This window comes from Lissotriton helveticus, chromosome 7 (assembly GCF_964261635.1).
Source record: "Lissotriton helveticus chromosome 7, aLisHel1.1, whole genome shotgun sequence".
NCBI classification, from domain to species: domain Eukaryota; kingdom Metazoa; phylum Chordata; class Amphibia; order Caudata; family Salamandridae; genus Lissotriton; species Lissotriton helveticus.
Window position 1 is genome coordinate 1,254,165,949 of NC_136068.1, and position 17,811 is coordinate 1,254,183,759.

General features: G+C 43.5%; 1 protein-coding gene across 1 annotated transcript in view; it reads right to left on the minus strand.

Annotated features, from left to right (window-relative positions):
* CACNA1G (calcium voltage-gated channel subunit alpha1 G) overlaps positions 1-17,811 on the minus strand; it is a 1,349,169-nt gene that overhangs the window by 398,721 nt on the left and 932,637 nt on the right. The window contains exons 15-16 of the mRNA XM_078654430.1: positions 10,870-10,963; positions 1,794-1,978 (exon numbers count right to left, since the gene is read on the minus strand). Coding sequence (XP_078510556.1) covers positions 1,794-1,978; positions 10,870-10,963 — 279 coding nt within the window. The remainder of the gene's footprint in view (positions 1-1,793; positions 1,979-10,869; positions 10,964-17,811) is intronic.

Genomic DNA, 17,811 nt, shown 5'->3' on the forward strand with positions numbered 1-17,811 from the left:
CTTCAGCAGTTTTTGTGGTATTGCTGTTCAATTTTCCAACAGAAAAATGCATTTTGGGACCACCCCTTATCCTTGCTTTTCCAGCTTTATTGTGACCCAAAATTTTACCTGTGAAAATACTTTGACCAACTCTTTCTGTTTCAGGATTTCATGTAATTGGATTAAATTGGACCCTTGAACTAGAACTTACCCTTGGCGTGCCCCCTTTCTGTTACACAAAGCTTTGCCATAACCATAATCTCTATCAGTTACATACGCAGTAGCCCATAAATACAGTGGGGGAAATGCAGTGTGTGATCAAGCTCGCCGAACTATTGGTAGCCAATAAACTCTTGCTGGCTAAACCTCTGAATTTAATGTGCAAGGTGATCATGAGATGTGTATTTTAAACAATGTATTTTATCTTTGTAATATGCTTTTATGGCTGTGTTTCAGTGCCGAAATATATTTTATCTAAAGAATACTGTGCAATGCCTACCATCAAGTAAGAAACCCCAATTAATACAATTGATAGAAATTCCTTCTAACAAACTATGGACAAATCCCTACTGGGTTTTGTGTTATTTCTGTTAGAAATTTCAACAATAAGAGTCCTCCAAACAGATCACATCTCTATCAGGGCAACAAATCTTTACACCTGTGAAATTCAAGATTTTCTACTGGATCCCTACATGGTTGAGGTTCATCCAACTGAAATTGTTTCATAGCCTATATTGCCCTAGAACATAGATACAGACATTCAGTAGAGCTACACATTTAGTGTGCCTAAGAACATGAGGAATGGAGGCAGTGCTTACTTTGAGACGGTCGTTTCCGGTGCTCGGCACTGTCACTTAATTGGTTTCCGTTGCTCAGTACCGGCACTTAATTGTCAACACCGCACTTATGACAGGCTGCCACATGGTGGCACTGCTCATCTGATTTAGAAATGAGCAGAACAACAGTTATTTATTAATACAATATACTTATCAAAGTACTAATATCTGCCTTGTCACCAGCCATTCCTTTAGCTTTGGGGACCTGCAATAATCTGCACTGTCGCACTTTCAGGTGAGAGAGATGGTTAGTAGTTGTTTTGGTATCGACTTTGGCAGTGATGACAGGCAATTGGGTGGTGCAAGCTGCAGTGGCCTCCTGGTCAGGGCCCTGGCACTTATTATTTTACAAATTAATCACTGTAGGGAGGGATCCATTTTCTATATATTTTTTCAAAGCACCCCTACAGAACGGTTCAGGGGAGGGCTCATGCAATACTTGGCAAATGTATGGGGTGGCTCATTGGAGTGCTTTACTTGGATTGTTTATTTGGGTGTTTGTATTGAATCTCCACCACCCTAGTGTGAAAGAACGTTTTATGTAACAAGAGTGATAGTAGAGAGAAGAAATATGGTTAGACTATCGGGGCAGAAGGGTGGCACTGAAAGTTGTAAGATGGGAGAAAAATTTGAACGGATGTATGCTTGTGGAAAAGATTGCTTATAAGATCACAGGATCTCCAAGAAAATTTGAGAACATATGGAACAAACAATGTGAAATGTATAACGTGTTGTGGTTAGAGGATTAGAAAGATTACATAGGCTAAATATTGCTTAAATACAAGGACAAGTGAGAGTGCTCCCCACCTAGAGAGGAAAAATACCATAGTATACATGTGCTCAGTGGAATAAGGTAATGAGGCTTGTGCCGCAGCCACTTCTTCCCGGTAATGTACTTTATTTTGTTTGAATTTTTTTAACATAATAATATTTATAAAATAAGCATATCTACTTGGAGGACTTGTAGAACAAACTTACTGGTGACTTCAGTTCGTAGGCATGTGGATCCGTGGACACACTACTGCCTCTCCGTGACTCACAGTCCTGGCCTGCATCTCCAAACAGGGTGCTCTTTGGCATCGGCATGGGGGTTGCAGCAGTGTGAACAATGAGAGGTGGCGTCAAGCTGTTCTTTACTTCTGGCTGGCTGTTCCGTGAGGTCACTGTAGAAGAGATGGATTTGGTTTATAGCTTGGGTATGTTGCCGAACGCCTCAGGAAAATAGTTGGCATACACGTCTTAAAGCCCATCTCATTATCTCAAATAATCAAAACACACAGAACATTTGGAACTTCAGTGTGACAGTACGCCATTGTATTCATGGGGCAGTATCACAGAAGTGGTTAGTGAAATGGAATGCAAATGACACCTATTTTAAGTGCCACAAATTCTTCTGCCCACTTACTTCCACATTCAACTTGGTCATGCATGGTGTAAGTGGCACATAAAGTTAGACACCCACAGATACAGTATGTATGCATTTGGAAATATACTTATTGAAGTAAAGGATCACACTAAATAACACCGTTTTCCTAACTATACAAAGGCATACTGGACACTTTAGGTACAAAATGCACTCTTAGGGTTAGCTCAACACAAAAATGTCAGTAAGCCTCAAATGTACACCACAAAAACACACACACACACACTTGTTATGTTGGTAATCATCTAAAAACTTGTGAGCTATAACCATTTAGAGGTGTTAATTTATCATGTTGCAGTTGCAAATAAGATTGAATCCATTGGGATTATGTGGAACGTGGAATAGGGATGGGTAGGAAGTTTAAGCTAAATTGCTTACATTTTCACATATGTAATATAGATCTTTTTTACTCAGGATCAGCTTGAAGAATGAGAATGAAGATGTATTTTGAAGTGGAGCATTCAGAGAGTGGAGTTTCATACATTAATGGTCATGTTTGACGTGTGGGGGCTAGCTCCTCGCTTCTTGAAGCACGCTACACTAACATACTTGTAGGAAGAGAGTGGGATGTGAAAAATATCCACAGGACGACCCAATTCTGAGCTGTGCTGGAATGAAATGAGATGGAAGCAAATAGCTATTCAAATTCAGGAAATGGATACCTTTTGGCTTGTAGAGAGGTTGTCAGTAACTAGTGGCAAGTGATATGTAGACTTGGGAGAACTTCTACTAACTGTTGAGTGGTACATACAGAAGAAGCACAAGGAGATCTTAATTAAAAGTGACACAATATGCATTTGTCGAGCAGCAATAGCGAGTCTTGGGTAAATAAACAAGATATAAACAGAAAGGAGACCGACCTTTTTCAAGTGCCAGAAATGAAAAAACTAAAAACTATTTACGTTGAGGGAGGAATTTAGAGTGTTGAAAACATTCTTGTGAAAGTAGTAGGCTGCATGGAAATGTTAAGATAATTGAATCACTTCACCAGTCTGCCTGTAACAAATTGGGTTACTGGTTGAGGGAGGTGGAAGCCCCACTAGGCAACTACCACAAATCTTGTCAGGGTGAACCACAAAAAGTCACTAAATTAACCTGTGCTTAACTCTCTTGTAGCTTCGCACAAAGCAGTGGTTCAACTTAGAGACAAAATGTAAAATATTTATGCAACACACACACAGTAATAAAGTAAAAACACAGCACAAGAAAAATCTCAAACTAGTTTAGAAAAATAGAGGCAACTTTTAAAAATGAAAAGATAACAAAGTAAAAAATCCAATCAGTTTATCCGGAAAAATTTCAATGTAAATTATTTTAGTGAAAAGAGCACCTAAAAGCACAATAGGCCACTTGCGGTTATCTGGTCGTGTTATACTGGAGGAAAGTCACAAATTCAGCAGGCTGCAATGGAGTGAGGGTCAAATACAGTGACCAGGTTAGTCACACTGAAAAGATATTGTCTAAGTCCACACGAAGAGTAACAATCAAGATGTAGGAAGCCGTGAGGAGGAGGCTGAGCATCGTGGACAGTCATCACTGTAGAATAACGAGATGGTTGTTTTTGTAGTGCGAAGAGCTGGTCAGGCGTCATGATCGGTTGCTGCTGTAGATTTGCTTTGGCGGTCGCCGTGGACGTTCGCTGGTGCGAAGAGCAGGTTTCACCAGACATTCAAATTGACAGTCGTTGTGGGAGGCAGAGTCTTGGTGAAAACGGGCCTGTCTGCATTGCGAGGAGCCCAAATGTCAGAGTTTTCACCTTTTCTCTTAGGTGAAGCACTCACTGCTGCCGGCCAAGGGTCCAGGACCTGGGGTGCACCTCTCGGGCATCAATGACTCATTCCAGCAGAGGTCTAGTTTCAGCAGGTCAGCGTGACAGTTGAAGGAAGGCCACTGAAGCTTGTTGTGTCCCTGTAGCACACACAGGAGGTCAGTCAACTGAACCTTGGAGCCGCTCTGGGATGAAGTCAAGCAGGTCCAATCTTCCTTTACAGGAAGCAAGGCAGTCTTTCAAGCAGCAGAGTATCCTTCTGGCAGCAGTGCATTCTTTTTTCTGTAACGTCTACAGGTTCTGATGAGTAACTCTGGAGGCTCAATATTTAGACCCGGTGCCAGCTTTAGTGTTGGGGGACGCCCTGCCCTACTCCCAATACTAGTTATTGAAAGTTCTTCCCCTTTCCCTGCTCAAGCCTCCACACTGTCTAGGGAGGGCAAAAGGCAGGATAGGCCTGGTGTCAGGTTCCTTTGAGTGTAGGTAGACACATCCCTTCGAAGTGTAAGTGAGGCTAGGTAGAGATCCTCCCCAGTCATCCTGCCAGGCTGGATCATGTCCACACAAGCCCCCCTGGTATTACTGTCTGGAAGGAATACACAAAGCCCAGCAGCAGAGACATTCACAGTCTTGTGACACATCGCACTGGCAGATGACAAGAATGGTTGGGACAAGAAAATTCCAACTTTCTAAAAGTGGCATTTTCAGAACTGTAACTTAAAATCTCACTTCACAATTAAGGAGGATTATAAATTACAGTTGATTTGGGCAGAGTACCACTTGCTTTCAATCCTAAATAGCAATAAATAAGTGTAATGGGTAACCCAGTGTTAATCAATAGGAGAGATAGGCCTTCTGGGGTAAATGTATGATATTGTTCTGCATTCTGTCCATCAACTGTTGTTTTTGCATTTGTCACCCCGAGTGGGACGGGTATGCTCAGACGTGAGTCCCGTGCTCTCCACACCACTGGAGTCAAGCTATCCTGGCTGATTAAGGCTGATAGCCAGAAACCGGTCCTAGGATGCTTGATTCCGGTCCAGGGAAGACATGGCTTGGCAGTTCGGTCTGGACTGTTCCCATGAGGCACAGGGTCAAGGCTGATTTGCATATGGCCATGTCTGAACTGGGGTGGTGTGGAGTGCACAAAAAAGATGGATTTAGGCCCAGATCTCTGTACTGGGGTGAATGTATGACATTGTTCTGCATTCTGTCCATCAACTGTTGTTTTTGCATGTTTTAAAAAGGCTACATTAGTGAGTGGGACAATAAGTGATGCTGCCCACTAGTAGCCTTTGATTTGATTCTGAGTACCTGTATTTTATTTATTAGGGACTTACATGTAAATGAAATGTTCCAATCAGGTGTATGCCAATTGTACCTTTTTTAGGGCAGGAGCACAAGCATTTTATTAATGGTAAGCAGGAGAAAAGTGCACAGAGTACTAATGCCAACAAAAAAGGGTTCAGTAACAGAAAGCAAAACATCTGAAAGTAACCCTGAAAAAAATGACCAGGTCCAACACTACAGCTTAAGAAAAGAATCAATTAGGCTTAGAATTGTATAAGCGGAGCAAGAGCTATAGACACTTTAATAGCAGTTGGTGTCAGTTACATAGCAAGGGGGGGGGGGGTGGGAGCTCGGTCCATCTCGGACGGCATGAGTTTTGGGTTTGGCAGCCTCCCTCCCCCCAGCTTTTACCTGCGGCCTTTGCGGGGCAGCAAACACAGGGACCGCCACAGGCATCCAAATGTCTAGCTATGCCATTTATTAGTGTCCTTCAAAGGACAGAGAGAGGAAGAACAAGCAGCATAAATGGAGAACCTGCAGTGAATGTTTGAAGAAAGTGCAAGTGTTATGTAATGTTAGTAACCACTTGTAGAGCGCACGGACACCCGTGGGTTTCATGGCGCTGGAAATGAAGAATGTTGAGGCAAGGTTACTGAGTATAGGCTTGCTCAAACGTCCATGTTTTCACAGCCTTCCTGAAGCCCAGAAGGTTGTCACAACTTCTGAGTGCCAGGGGGAACGAATTCCAGAGTCTGGGGGCTAGGTGGGAAAAGCGACATCCTCCTTGCCGTTTCCGTCTGAAAGACAAACTGGTTAGCAGATAGAGGTGAGCTGAACGGAGACTGCGCAAAAGTGTGTACTTTGTGATCATACTACTGATGAATCTGGGGCTGTTGCCATGCAAAGCCTTGAAGGCTAAGCATCCAGTCTTAAAGGCTTCTCGTTGAGCTATCGGGAGCCAGTGGAGTTTAACCAGTGCGGGTCTGGCTGACAGCCATTTAGGATGTTTATGGATCAATCTTGCTGCCTGGTTCTGGACCATTTGAAGTCTTTTTTGCAGACCAGCTGGCAGGCCAAGATAGATTGAATTCGAAAAATCGAGCTGTGAGAGTACCAGGGCTATCACCACCTGTATTAAGGCTGAGTGAGTCAGCAAGTAGGCGATTTTCTTGATTTTTCGTAGCTGGTGAAAACTGGAGGAGATCACTGCTCCCACCTGTCCTCGGAGCGAGAGATCGGCATTGAGAATGACCCCTAGACTTTTCACCGAGGAGGAGGGGGTGGGGGGGGGGACCCAATTCCATCGGCCAGAAATGTAGGCCCCAGCTAATCTCGCTCTTCCCAGGCAATACCAGCTCCGTTTTGTATGTGCACCTCTTAGCAGGAAGTTTTTTTTTCTAAGTTGTTTTCTATTTAATTTGTCAATATCATTAGTACAAGCAGTAATTATAAGCACGGCGGATGAGCACATCATAAACTAGGATCATAACACCAGTCCACTTAGTGATCATCTCCATACACAAGATATAATAAACATATGTGCCTGTTATATGACCACTTTTAAAAATTGTAAAACTCCCCCACTAATCTCTTAAATTAAGGTTATTGTTGTGAATCAAAAATAAATTTGCCCCAATATTGTTAACACTAGCTCTGATGGTTCAGAGTAAATGTGGATATGTAAACTGTAAACCAGCTATTCTTAGCTGAATTACTCCTACTTTTATAAAGTTTACATTGTAAAGAATGAGTACGCACTGACAAGACTTGCAGATAGGTAGTGGTCTGGTCCACATTACCTTTGCTTCCTAACCACAACAAACACTTTTGTGTTTCTATTCCCAAAATCTTTTCTGTGCATGTTCTTAAAATCTTTTGTGCATATGTCTGGTGGGATAAACCCTTCCCAGTGGGAAATCAACAAGTCTATTATTTTGGGGATAACGTTTCTGTACATAAAGTTACAGTACACTTTCTGTTTCTATGTCAATAGCAGTAATTATTTGTTTCTCAAAACTTTGTATATTGTTGTGCCAAGCCCAGCTTGTGTGTGGGGGCAATAAATGATGGAGAATAATAATCACTTGAAATGATATATTTTATAGGTTCTGCTTTCGCTTACATTAGCAACGGGATGCCATATTTACCCACTGAAAAAGGCCCTCGCTGGGCTTCTTTGTGATTGTTCTTGAATAGAAAGGATATTCAGAGAGGAGATGAATGAGTTACCGGGCTGCTGACACACAGGCTTTTGTGCACATATGGATATTGAGGTTTGTGCTCAGGCGAGAGACGTGGTGTGCCCAGGGAACAGCCTCGCTGATATCTGGGACATAATAAGTGGGTTTGAGCTGAGCATGAATATTAGAAATACATTTGGCTGAGGGATAATGGGAGTGTGTGTGTATAGATACACACACACACACACACAGTACACACACACACACACACACACACACACACATCAGTTTGTGGTGGCCGTGCATTATTCCACACCAGTGCCCCTGCAGCGTCTGAATGCGTGTGACGTAATATTAAGTCTTCTTATACACATATGATGGAGATTAAAAATTCAATAACATGAAGAATGAAAATCGAGTCAAATTCTCAATGAGCTTTCATTAGAAGTGACACAAGGGTCACTACAAAATAGTCTTAGCTGCCAGCCATTCTCCTATAAGTACCATTGAAGTATGGAAACCATTATGGATGAAATGCTTGAATTGTTTTGCAAACCACGCCATTTCACCTTGGACCCAACCATATACAAATCAGTCTCGATCCAGCTCCCGTAGAACAGTCCAGCCCGAACTGCACGGCCAGGTCCTCCCTGAACCAGCTCATAAGCAACCCAGGACCGGTTTCGCTCGAGTTAGGGTTCATCAGCCAGGTATAGCGCGGCTCCAGTGAAACAATGTGCACTCACCCACACCAGGGCACACCTGTCCCATTGGGGTGTCACACTCGAGTATACAATAAAAGCAATGAATGGAATGCTTTAATTAATCTCAGCCACTAGTAATTACTCGGTGCCGTATCCCAGCCCATTGTTATTTTCCTGCAGATCCCTTTGCTGTTAGGTGCAGTCACTTACTGCATCCCCCTGCAGAGGGACCTTGGACCTCTTTCACATGCATGCTGGGTTGTCACTGCACAGTGAAAGGAGGACCGGGTACTTCAAACCGCTGGTCCACCTTTCATTGGTACACCACCACCAGTGCAGGTCTGAGGTCACAGCCACACTGGTTTCAGCATTTCCTGTAATAAGGCACACTGCCCACTCTGGGACAGGTGCACCCAGTTAGCGGTGTGCTTTGAAGCAGACCCAGGCAGGGCTACCTACATGTAATATGGACTTCAGCCTACCCAGCACTCAAGCATGTGCACTCAACGACATCACTCCCTCCCAAGACCTCTGCGACTCTCTATCCTCTTTCTTCCACAACAAAATCACCGACATTCATAACAGCTTTGATAATCTGCCCGAAGAACAACCCACTCTACCCACCTCCGAACACAAACAGCACTCTCACAACCTTTACGCCTGGAACCCAATTACAACAGAAGACACCATCCGTTTGATGAACTCCATCCACTCAGGTTCACCAACTGACCCATGCCCCCACCACATCTTCAACAAAGCAGACTCCATCATCGCTCCCCATCTGCGCGATGTCATCAACTGCTCCTTCAACTCCGCTACCTTCCCAGAAATCTGGAAACATGCCGAACTCAGCGCCCTTCTGAAAAAACCCACAGCGGACCCCTCTGAACTCAAGAACTACCGCCCCATCTCACTCCTCCCCTTCCCGGCCAAAGTCATCGAGAAAGCCGTCAACAGTCAGCTCGCCGCCTTCCTTGAATCCAACAACTCACTTGACCCTTCACAGTCCGGCTTCCGAGCCAAACACAGCACCGAAACCGCCCTCATCGCTGCTACTGACGACATCCGAGCGCTACTGGATAACGGAGAGACAGTTGCCCTCATCCTACTTGACATCTCCGCCGCCTACGACACAGTCTGCCATAACACCCTCATACAATGCCTCAGTAACGTCGGAATACAAGGAAAAGCATTGAACTGGATCATCTCGTTCCTTGCCGGAAGAACACAGAGAGTCCGCCTCCCCCCATTCAAATCTGAGGCCACCGAAGTCATCTGCGGCGTACCACAAGGATCATCACTCAGCCCCACCCTCTTCAACGTGTACATGAGTCCCCTCGCATCCATCGCGCGACAACACAGCCTCAACATCATCTCCTACGCTGACAACACCCAGCTAATCCTCTCCCTCACCAAGGACCCTAACACCGCCAAAACCAACCTACACGAGGGAATGAAAGAAGTAGCCGAATGGATGAAGAACAGCCGTCTAAAACTAAACTCGGACAAAACGGAAGTCCTCATCTTAGGATCATCCCCCTCTGCATGGGACAACTCATGGTGGCCACCAGCTCTGGGCACAGCACCCATACCTACAGATCACGCATGTAACCTGGGCTTCATCCTAGACTCCTCTCTCTCGATGACCAGACAAGTCAACGCCGTCTCATCATCATGCTTCAACATCCTACGCTTGCTCAAAAAAATCTTCCGCTGGATCCCCACCGAAACAAGAAAGACAGTCACCCATGCACTAGTCACTAGCCGACTAGATTATGGAAACACCCTTTACGCCGGAACCACAGCCAAACTACTGAAAAAACTCCAACGTATCCAAAACGCCTCAGCCAGACTCATTCTGGACATCCCCCGCCAAGCTCACATTTCCGGCCACCTGAAAGAGCTCCACTGGCTTCCCGTCAACAAGAGAATAACGTTCCGTCTCCTCACCCACGCACACAAGGCCCTCTACGACCTAGGAGCCGAATGCCTCACAAACGACTGTCCTTCTACACACCCACCCGCCAACTACGTTCATCCAATCAAGCCCTCGCCGCAATTCCGTGCATCAATAGATCCACCATGGGGGGAAGATCTTTCTCCTACTTAGCGGCCAAAACCTGGAATTCTCTCCCCACTCACCTCCGCCTCACACAGAACCACCTCTCCTTCAGAAAACAGCTGAAACCCTGGCTATTCGATAAGTAACACACCCACCCTCCCCCAAGCGCCTTGAGATCCTCTGGGTGAGTAGTGCGCTATACAAATCACTGAACTTGAACTTGATTGATAGTCCAAGCAAAGACACCCGTAGCTGCAGCACCGCCTGAATGCCTGCAGTAAGCTAGGTCCAAGAAGAGCTCGTGGCATGTGGTATCCGTGCGCCCTGGTTTGTGCACAGCTCCAGTCTCTTCTCCAAAGCGACACATGTTCTACCGCATGAAGTATATACATCACAATTGTTAATGCTAGGAACATTACCCACATTATTTGCTAGCATATATTTTACGAAGTTTGTTGACGCAATGGATGTGCAGAAACGTTTTTATACTCTACTCTTTACAAAATATTTAATATTTAGGTCGTGATAACTTATTAATGAGAGATGGAAATTCACTGAATAAAATACCCTCTTATCCTTCAGTCAGAAAACCAATGTGTTCAAGTGGAAGTTCTTTGCGTTACTCACAGGCTAGGTTAGAAGGAGACTTCTTGAGTCCAATGTCTTCCTCCAGACTCTGCGAGAAGAAATCTGCTTCGGAATCTGATTTAGACACATTCCCCTGCAACACAACAGAGACAAGTAAAACATGGGAAATACAGGTCACGCTGTAGTCATGAAACATGGACGCACTATTCCCCCACCAATGAGATGCCGCATGCAGAACACATAGAGGTGATAATGGCGGCTATTAGGTACAACATGCCAGAACGGATTGGGTGGTTTTAAAATTCACTAGTTTATTTATTTTCCACAGTCCTCATGTATAAAGGGATGTGTCTACCATCAGAACTGTTTTGAATGGGTTTTATTTTCAGTTTCCCCTTTCCTGGAGACGTCACAGTTTAGATTAAAGGGACCTAAGGCCTTTTCTCTGGGCCACGGGAAATCCAAAGCAATGATTATTTGACAACATCACTGATCACACTGTCATTTATTACTGATGTCCCATTCAACTTGTTTTTATTATTCATAAATATTTTAGCAACAATTTCCTATTAGCCACTGTTTCTGCATCAGATCAGCCACAGCAGCGGTGCAGGGATTTGTTGTGTATTGTTATTATTTCTCGGATTTTAGCATATGCACCTTTATGTATATAAGTTTATAGATTGGAGTGTCAGCAGGTGGGTTCTCTTGATCTTTTCATTATTGCAACGTATCTTCTGCATTTTAGAAAAAGTGTTTCGCTGTTGGCTATACTTTCTGCCCTGAACAAGTCCCGGCCCATTCTGATTTGTGGACACAATGTTGACAATTTAGGGCTGATTCAGAGTTTGGAGGATGGGAATTTACTCTGTCAGGGTGATGGAGTAAAGTACTCATTGCCCTGCGGGAGTATCCCCCAGCCAAATGTTGAGGTGTCCACCATCCCAGCGGACATCTCGTGCATATAAAGGAACTACCATAACGACGGCTCCTGTAAATGCTTTGAAAGTTTGATGGACAGCTCCATCAACATGAAGGAGCAGTACGTCAAAGTTTAACTTTTTCTCATATTAAAGAAAAAATCCCAAATCTGGATTTTCTAATTGAAAATGAAAAAAATAATGACCTGGTCGGCATAGAATATTTCTCCCATACTGTGGGGGTCATTTTATGTGTTTTACTGACAGTGATGGACAGTGGAAGCTGGCCACGTGTTCGCTCACGGCAAATAGGGCTGGCACATACAAGGCAAAACCTCTGACGGTCCTTATTCTGTCGAGCTGTCAGGGGTGTATATAGGCAGTGGAGACAGAGTAGTTTCCGCAGTCCACATACTCAAGTTATGCCAACTCTAAACGAGGAGGGTGGAGCTTCACTTTGGCAGAGAGAGTACTCTGTTTCTGTTGTGACAAAGTATCCTAATCAGGCCCTTAGTTAGAGATATCTAGAATCTTTTGTGAATATTAATTATATATACAGGTGTGCAGAGTGTAATATGCTATGGGTTACCATTGTTGAGTGTGGGGGGCAATATTCCTGAGAGGGGAAGCTGCGAGGGAGGGGTCACGATGCCCCCCTCTACAGTGGTAATAAATAGCACATTGCACTCAACGGATATTCATGCATGGTTTATGCCATGCGTGAAACTGTTATAAACAAAGCCAGAAACCAAGGAGTCAAATCTATGCAATGAGCTTAAACCAGGTCTTGTGGTCATGGCCTTAGTGGTTTCTTCTGCATGGAATCTGTGGTACATTGTTTAGTGTTTTCTCAAGTCATTTATGCTCTACGATGATAAAAACTAAGAGCACTGTAGTAATACATGTGTAAATCATTGTTTATTAGTACCCTTGTCCAAATAACAAGTTTTATTGGGCCACATTTATTTTCAATTGCAAGGGATAAATATATGTCTATGCAACTGTAAATCCGCAATATAATTACATTTTCATTATTTTAATTTTTTCTAACCTCTGTTACTGCTGCACTTGTTTATGGCACAGCTAGAATTTTTGATTTGCCCCCACTGTATAAAACATTTGAAGAATCTAATCATTTCCTTACATCCCAGGCCACTTTGAATAATTTGCAACATTTACAGTACCCTGGGAATGTTACCTTTAACAGTGTGCTATTTACAGAAAAATATATCCTACACTATGGGCCATATTATCAAGAAAGGGCGATACATTATCTGCGCTTTTATCAGCAGGAAACTGCCGCTAAAGCGGTGATAATGGGCTTAATAATATGCCCTTGTGAATTCCCATAGTAGCCCAGGTTAACACCAGAACCTGGGCTGCTGTGGGAATTCACAAGGGCATATTATCAAGCCCGTTATCGCCCCTTTAGCAGCAGTTTCCTACCGATAAAATCGGCGATAATGTAACGCCGTTTCTTGATAATATGGCCCCTATGTTCTTATGTTTGGATTGTAACCTAGGTTCCATTTTAGGTCTCGACCTTTAGCAATCGAGTCAGTTTTGAGGCCAAAAACGTGCATGAGTTGCATTGCTTTCAATGGCAACGTGTGCACGTTTGATGATTCCCTTGCGAGAGCAAGCAGCGGTGCCATATGTTAGCAATTATGGCGCCTCGCTGCTCGCTCCCGCAAGGGAATCCGGCGCAGGCCCCCTCCTCTCTCCCCTCCCCCCAGCTGCCGCGTGAGGCGCACGCGCTTGTTTAATAGAGCTGTATGGTTATGGCATTATTTAACAACCTTGCTCTACCACACATCCTGTTCATCTCAGTATTATTAAGAAAAGTGCAATTGTTTTCAATAGGGCCAGAACAAAAGTTTGAGGAAAACATCAAAAGCTTACTGGAGTGTTCCGTTTACCAGAATAAGACTGTATTTTAAACAATAGTAGCTATTGTCCCCTCGAGCCTGTGTTACGGCTGGCTACTGAAAAATTGTTGTGACAGAAAATCGCCACTAAAACTGCAGCTCCTGCGGGACACGGCGAAACAGAATTGTGAGCTGCGTCGTGGGTGGGGGCAATTCTCATAATATTCCTCACACACAATGCATATTTTTTACAATACACAATATACTTTAGATGTGTTTTGGGAAGAATTCTTTATTCATTTTCTTATTTTAACAGTCGACTTAAAACAGTAGCCAACGCGTTTCGTCCTCGTGGACTTCTTCAGGGCTTCAAACATACACCTCTATTTGTAATCCTTCCCAGACCGTCAAGTTTGAACTTGTGGCTTTGTGTTGGGCTTTACACAAATAATGGCGAGTCAGGTTCTTTAGTAAGTTTCTTTCGATTCAGCTACACAGCGTAAGAAAAACACATCCGCTCAACACAAAGCCAAAAGTTCAAATCTGACTTGACGGTCTGGGTCTCTGCCTTTCAGATTTAGCCCACAGAGACTCCAACCTTCAAGGTGGTCTCTCTTCATGATATAAAGCATGGTAAGTCCATGTACTACCATTTTTGCGCCCTCAGTTAATTAATGTCACCACTGCAGGCACCTCTATCTTTGCCGCATGTTTTGAATTCTTATTAATTTTTAAATGCTCATCTTGCCATGGGAGTGTTTAACTGTTTTGGAATTGGCTGTCTTTTCTTGTTGGCTGTTCATTCTAAAAAAACTCAACATGATGCTTACCTAAGTAAAGTCGAAAAGTTGATGCTCTTTTCGGTCCATGTCCATTAGGACTCTCGGCCCCAAGAATTAAAAAAGCCTACTTAGTGTACACCGGAGACACTTTATTTGGAATTGAAAAGGACAGACTCCATCTTTTAGTTTTCTTTTGTATATTGTGTACATAATTGTATTTCTTGTATACTTTATGTATAAATTCAGCACAGTCACTTATGTCACTTTGTCACTTTATTCACTCAATTTTTTTGTCACTGGTGTCATTTAATGATTATTGGAATTTGACATCCCTATATGACTTACAGAGTAAAAAAGTAAAAAACTAACTTGTATGCCAAATATTTCTTGTTACTCATGTTCCATCTTGAAGAATATAAAGAAATGTGTTTGTGCATGATTAATGCTACATGAGTTTAAAGCAATTGCTCTACCCGTCAGAACCATTTGTAGTTTGCTGTATGTATGCCCAGGTTCTGAGGTTCACAGGGTTACCCCACTGACTCTTTCAATGATTGTGTTTCCAAGGCAGCCAGCCCTGTGGTCTGTTCCAGGTACAAGGGAGACGACTGACCATATCATGTGCAGAGTGACCACCAATTGCAATTTTAACCGCCAGTTGTACTATACCTGGTTGACGCACACACAACTTGTGAGCCCAAACATACAACAAATAAGCATTGAGTGGTGATAAATTACCGACTCGCAAATGGGGCTTTGTACATTTGAAAATGCTTTTTTCCAGTCGATTTGACCATTTGCGAGATGAAAAAAGCTCTGTACACCTGGCACAATATCCCTTCTCCTAAGGGTTGAGAAGGTTGAAGGAGGCTCAGGCCACAACAACATATGCTTTATATGAGTGCCAGAGTGAGCATTACAATAGTTTTATTGATCAGATCACTGTTGCAAACAAGCTTAAATAGTGGTCACCAAGGCTCCTTTTTTGTTTTCATTCTATATTGCTCATGTCAAGAAAGCCACAACATCTGTAACTTTTTATTTTCCAATACTGCATAAGGTAGATATTCTGATGCTGGTGTATGCAGATGACCTGATTCTATTGGATTTCACCCATTTTGTGCTACATCTGAAACTAAATTCACTTCTGTAGTACGTGGAAAGTAATACACTGCAGATTAATATTAATAAAAGCTACAGCACAGTTTTTTCTATAGCGGCTTACTCGCCCAAACTTAAACAATAGAGATAGTTGTCTCTTGTAAGTATTTATACTTTAATATCAGTGTCAATATGGCTTGCTTGTTTCATACTTAGAGAAAGATGATAGCTGCTGTTTCTCACTGGTACAGCCTTTTGTAGCATCAGGCTACAAGCAGCTTCAGCTATCTGTTACGAAGCATCACGTGATCCATACAGACCCGTGGAATTTCGTGTATGGTTACACTATGCCAAAGCCTTTTAAGTATGGTTTTGTTAATGAGGCCAAATAACTCCTCACTGCACACACAGCCATTGCAGATCTGCCAGCAACAGAAGTAGCTTCTGCACGAATGCCAAGGGCTTTGCATCGGAAGCTCACCCAGTTGTCTCACTCTGAAAGCTGACTCCTCAGAGCAAGGCAGAAGGATCCCTGGTGAAACTATTGTATGAGACACTTTCCCTCATTATTCCTCTCTGGTTTAGAATGGGTCTTGCATTTTCAACATTGTATTAGCTCTGTGCAGGGAAAGATTTGAAAATCGTTTCAAGCTATGAAACAAGGGCTATCAATAGAGGCTGCTTGACTGTGGCACAATGTGCTGGAGATCATTATTAAGAGATTCGTGAATGTAACATTTTTTTAATAATTTGTTTCAGGCACCCCAGTCATGTTAAAACTACATAGACCGTCATCTTCCTTCTCCGATGTAATGTTCTTTTAGATGTTGCATTAGAATTGCTCAAGTGATCAGTGGGGGAAGTTTGGTCTTCCCCTTCCTTGAGCAGATGGAAAGCTGACTTGCAACATATGGAGAGGGAGAACAGCTATGAGTTGACTCTTGCACACTACTGTAAAAAAAAGTGTATTTGTACCCACTGATTTCTTCTTTGCTTGGATGCTTCAGTTTTATATGAGTGTGCGCCTAGAAGCCAGTGTTCGCCATTTTTGTCTAAACTTTATATTTGGGAGTCTCCCTGGCTCACTCGGGTAAAAGCTATAGTGTGCAGTCCTTGTTCTCTTGTGTACAAACTGTGTCTCATCTTGTGATTGCTTGCCCTAGTCTGACTCCTATTCTCCGTCTTCTCATCAGACCAGTATGTGTTATCGGCTCTGCTCGTATTCTGAAAGATGCTGGGCTGCACTTTGTAATGCATCAAAGTGGTGTGAATGGACAGAAGTGTGACACGTATTGTGCTATGTGACTCTCTATGGAAATGTCGGTTTTCGTTTATTAATAATTCATAAATAATGAAGGACTAGCCAATATTTTAGGGACACTGGTACAGGAATGCAAGACAGTATGCTGACAAAGGTTCTATCTGGAAGGCACTTTCCTGGGTTTGATGCTGAGGTCTGCGGAGTGTGATCAGCCGCGGCCTGTGCAGGTAAGAGCGGTGAGGCAGGGTGACGAGTGGTGTTTTTTTTTGCGACAGATGACTACGAGGAAATATAAATTCTTTTTTTAATTTTCCCTCATCGTCATATGTCGAAATCTCCCCCACCCAGCTCCACCGCCCACCACTCTTACTTGTAAGGGCCGCGGCTGAGTGTGGTTACGGGTCAGGGGTTAGGAGCTAAAGGCTACATGCTCAGGGCCACTAACATGGTCCTACAATATAGCTCCATCTAATTGTATAGGATGAGGACCATTAATAATATCTGAAGCTTTGTAGCCAGGAGTGGGACAAACATAAGCCAAAGCTGATCTTGGGCTAAAGGCTGAAGGCCACTGTAGGAGAGTGGGGTCTGCAATCCTATGGTCACCCCAGATTTTTGCTTTTTGCCTCACTGGTTTACGACTTTCCCTGGCTGTGGGCCTGCTAATCAGACCCACAGCCTAGCTGTTCTCTCTCTAAATTGACAACCATGTACTTTAGGTGCATTTACCAATCGTTACTGGGCCACCTTATCAGTCCCTGTAACAGTGTACCTTAGGTATCCAGGGCATAGGTGTACCCAGGGCCTACCAGGGGCTGAAGCATGTATTATGCCACCCCTGGCTGGCCATCTAAAACTGACACAACTGGCTGCATGACAGCTGGGGCAAGGTGGTGTAATCACCCTTTGCTGTAGATATAGTATGCCTATATCTAACCCTAAAATGGACACATATATTCCTATCAGTCACTCCTATGGAAGGCCTTATCAATCCTGAAGGCAGAGTGCTTGGAATTATGTGAGATGGTGCTCTGGCATGAGCTGAGCCC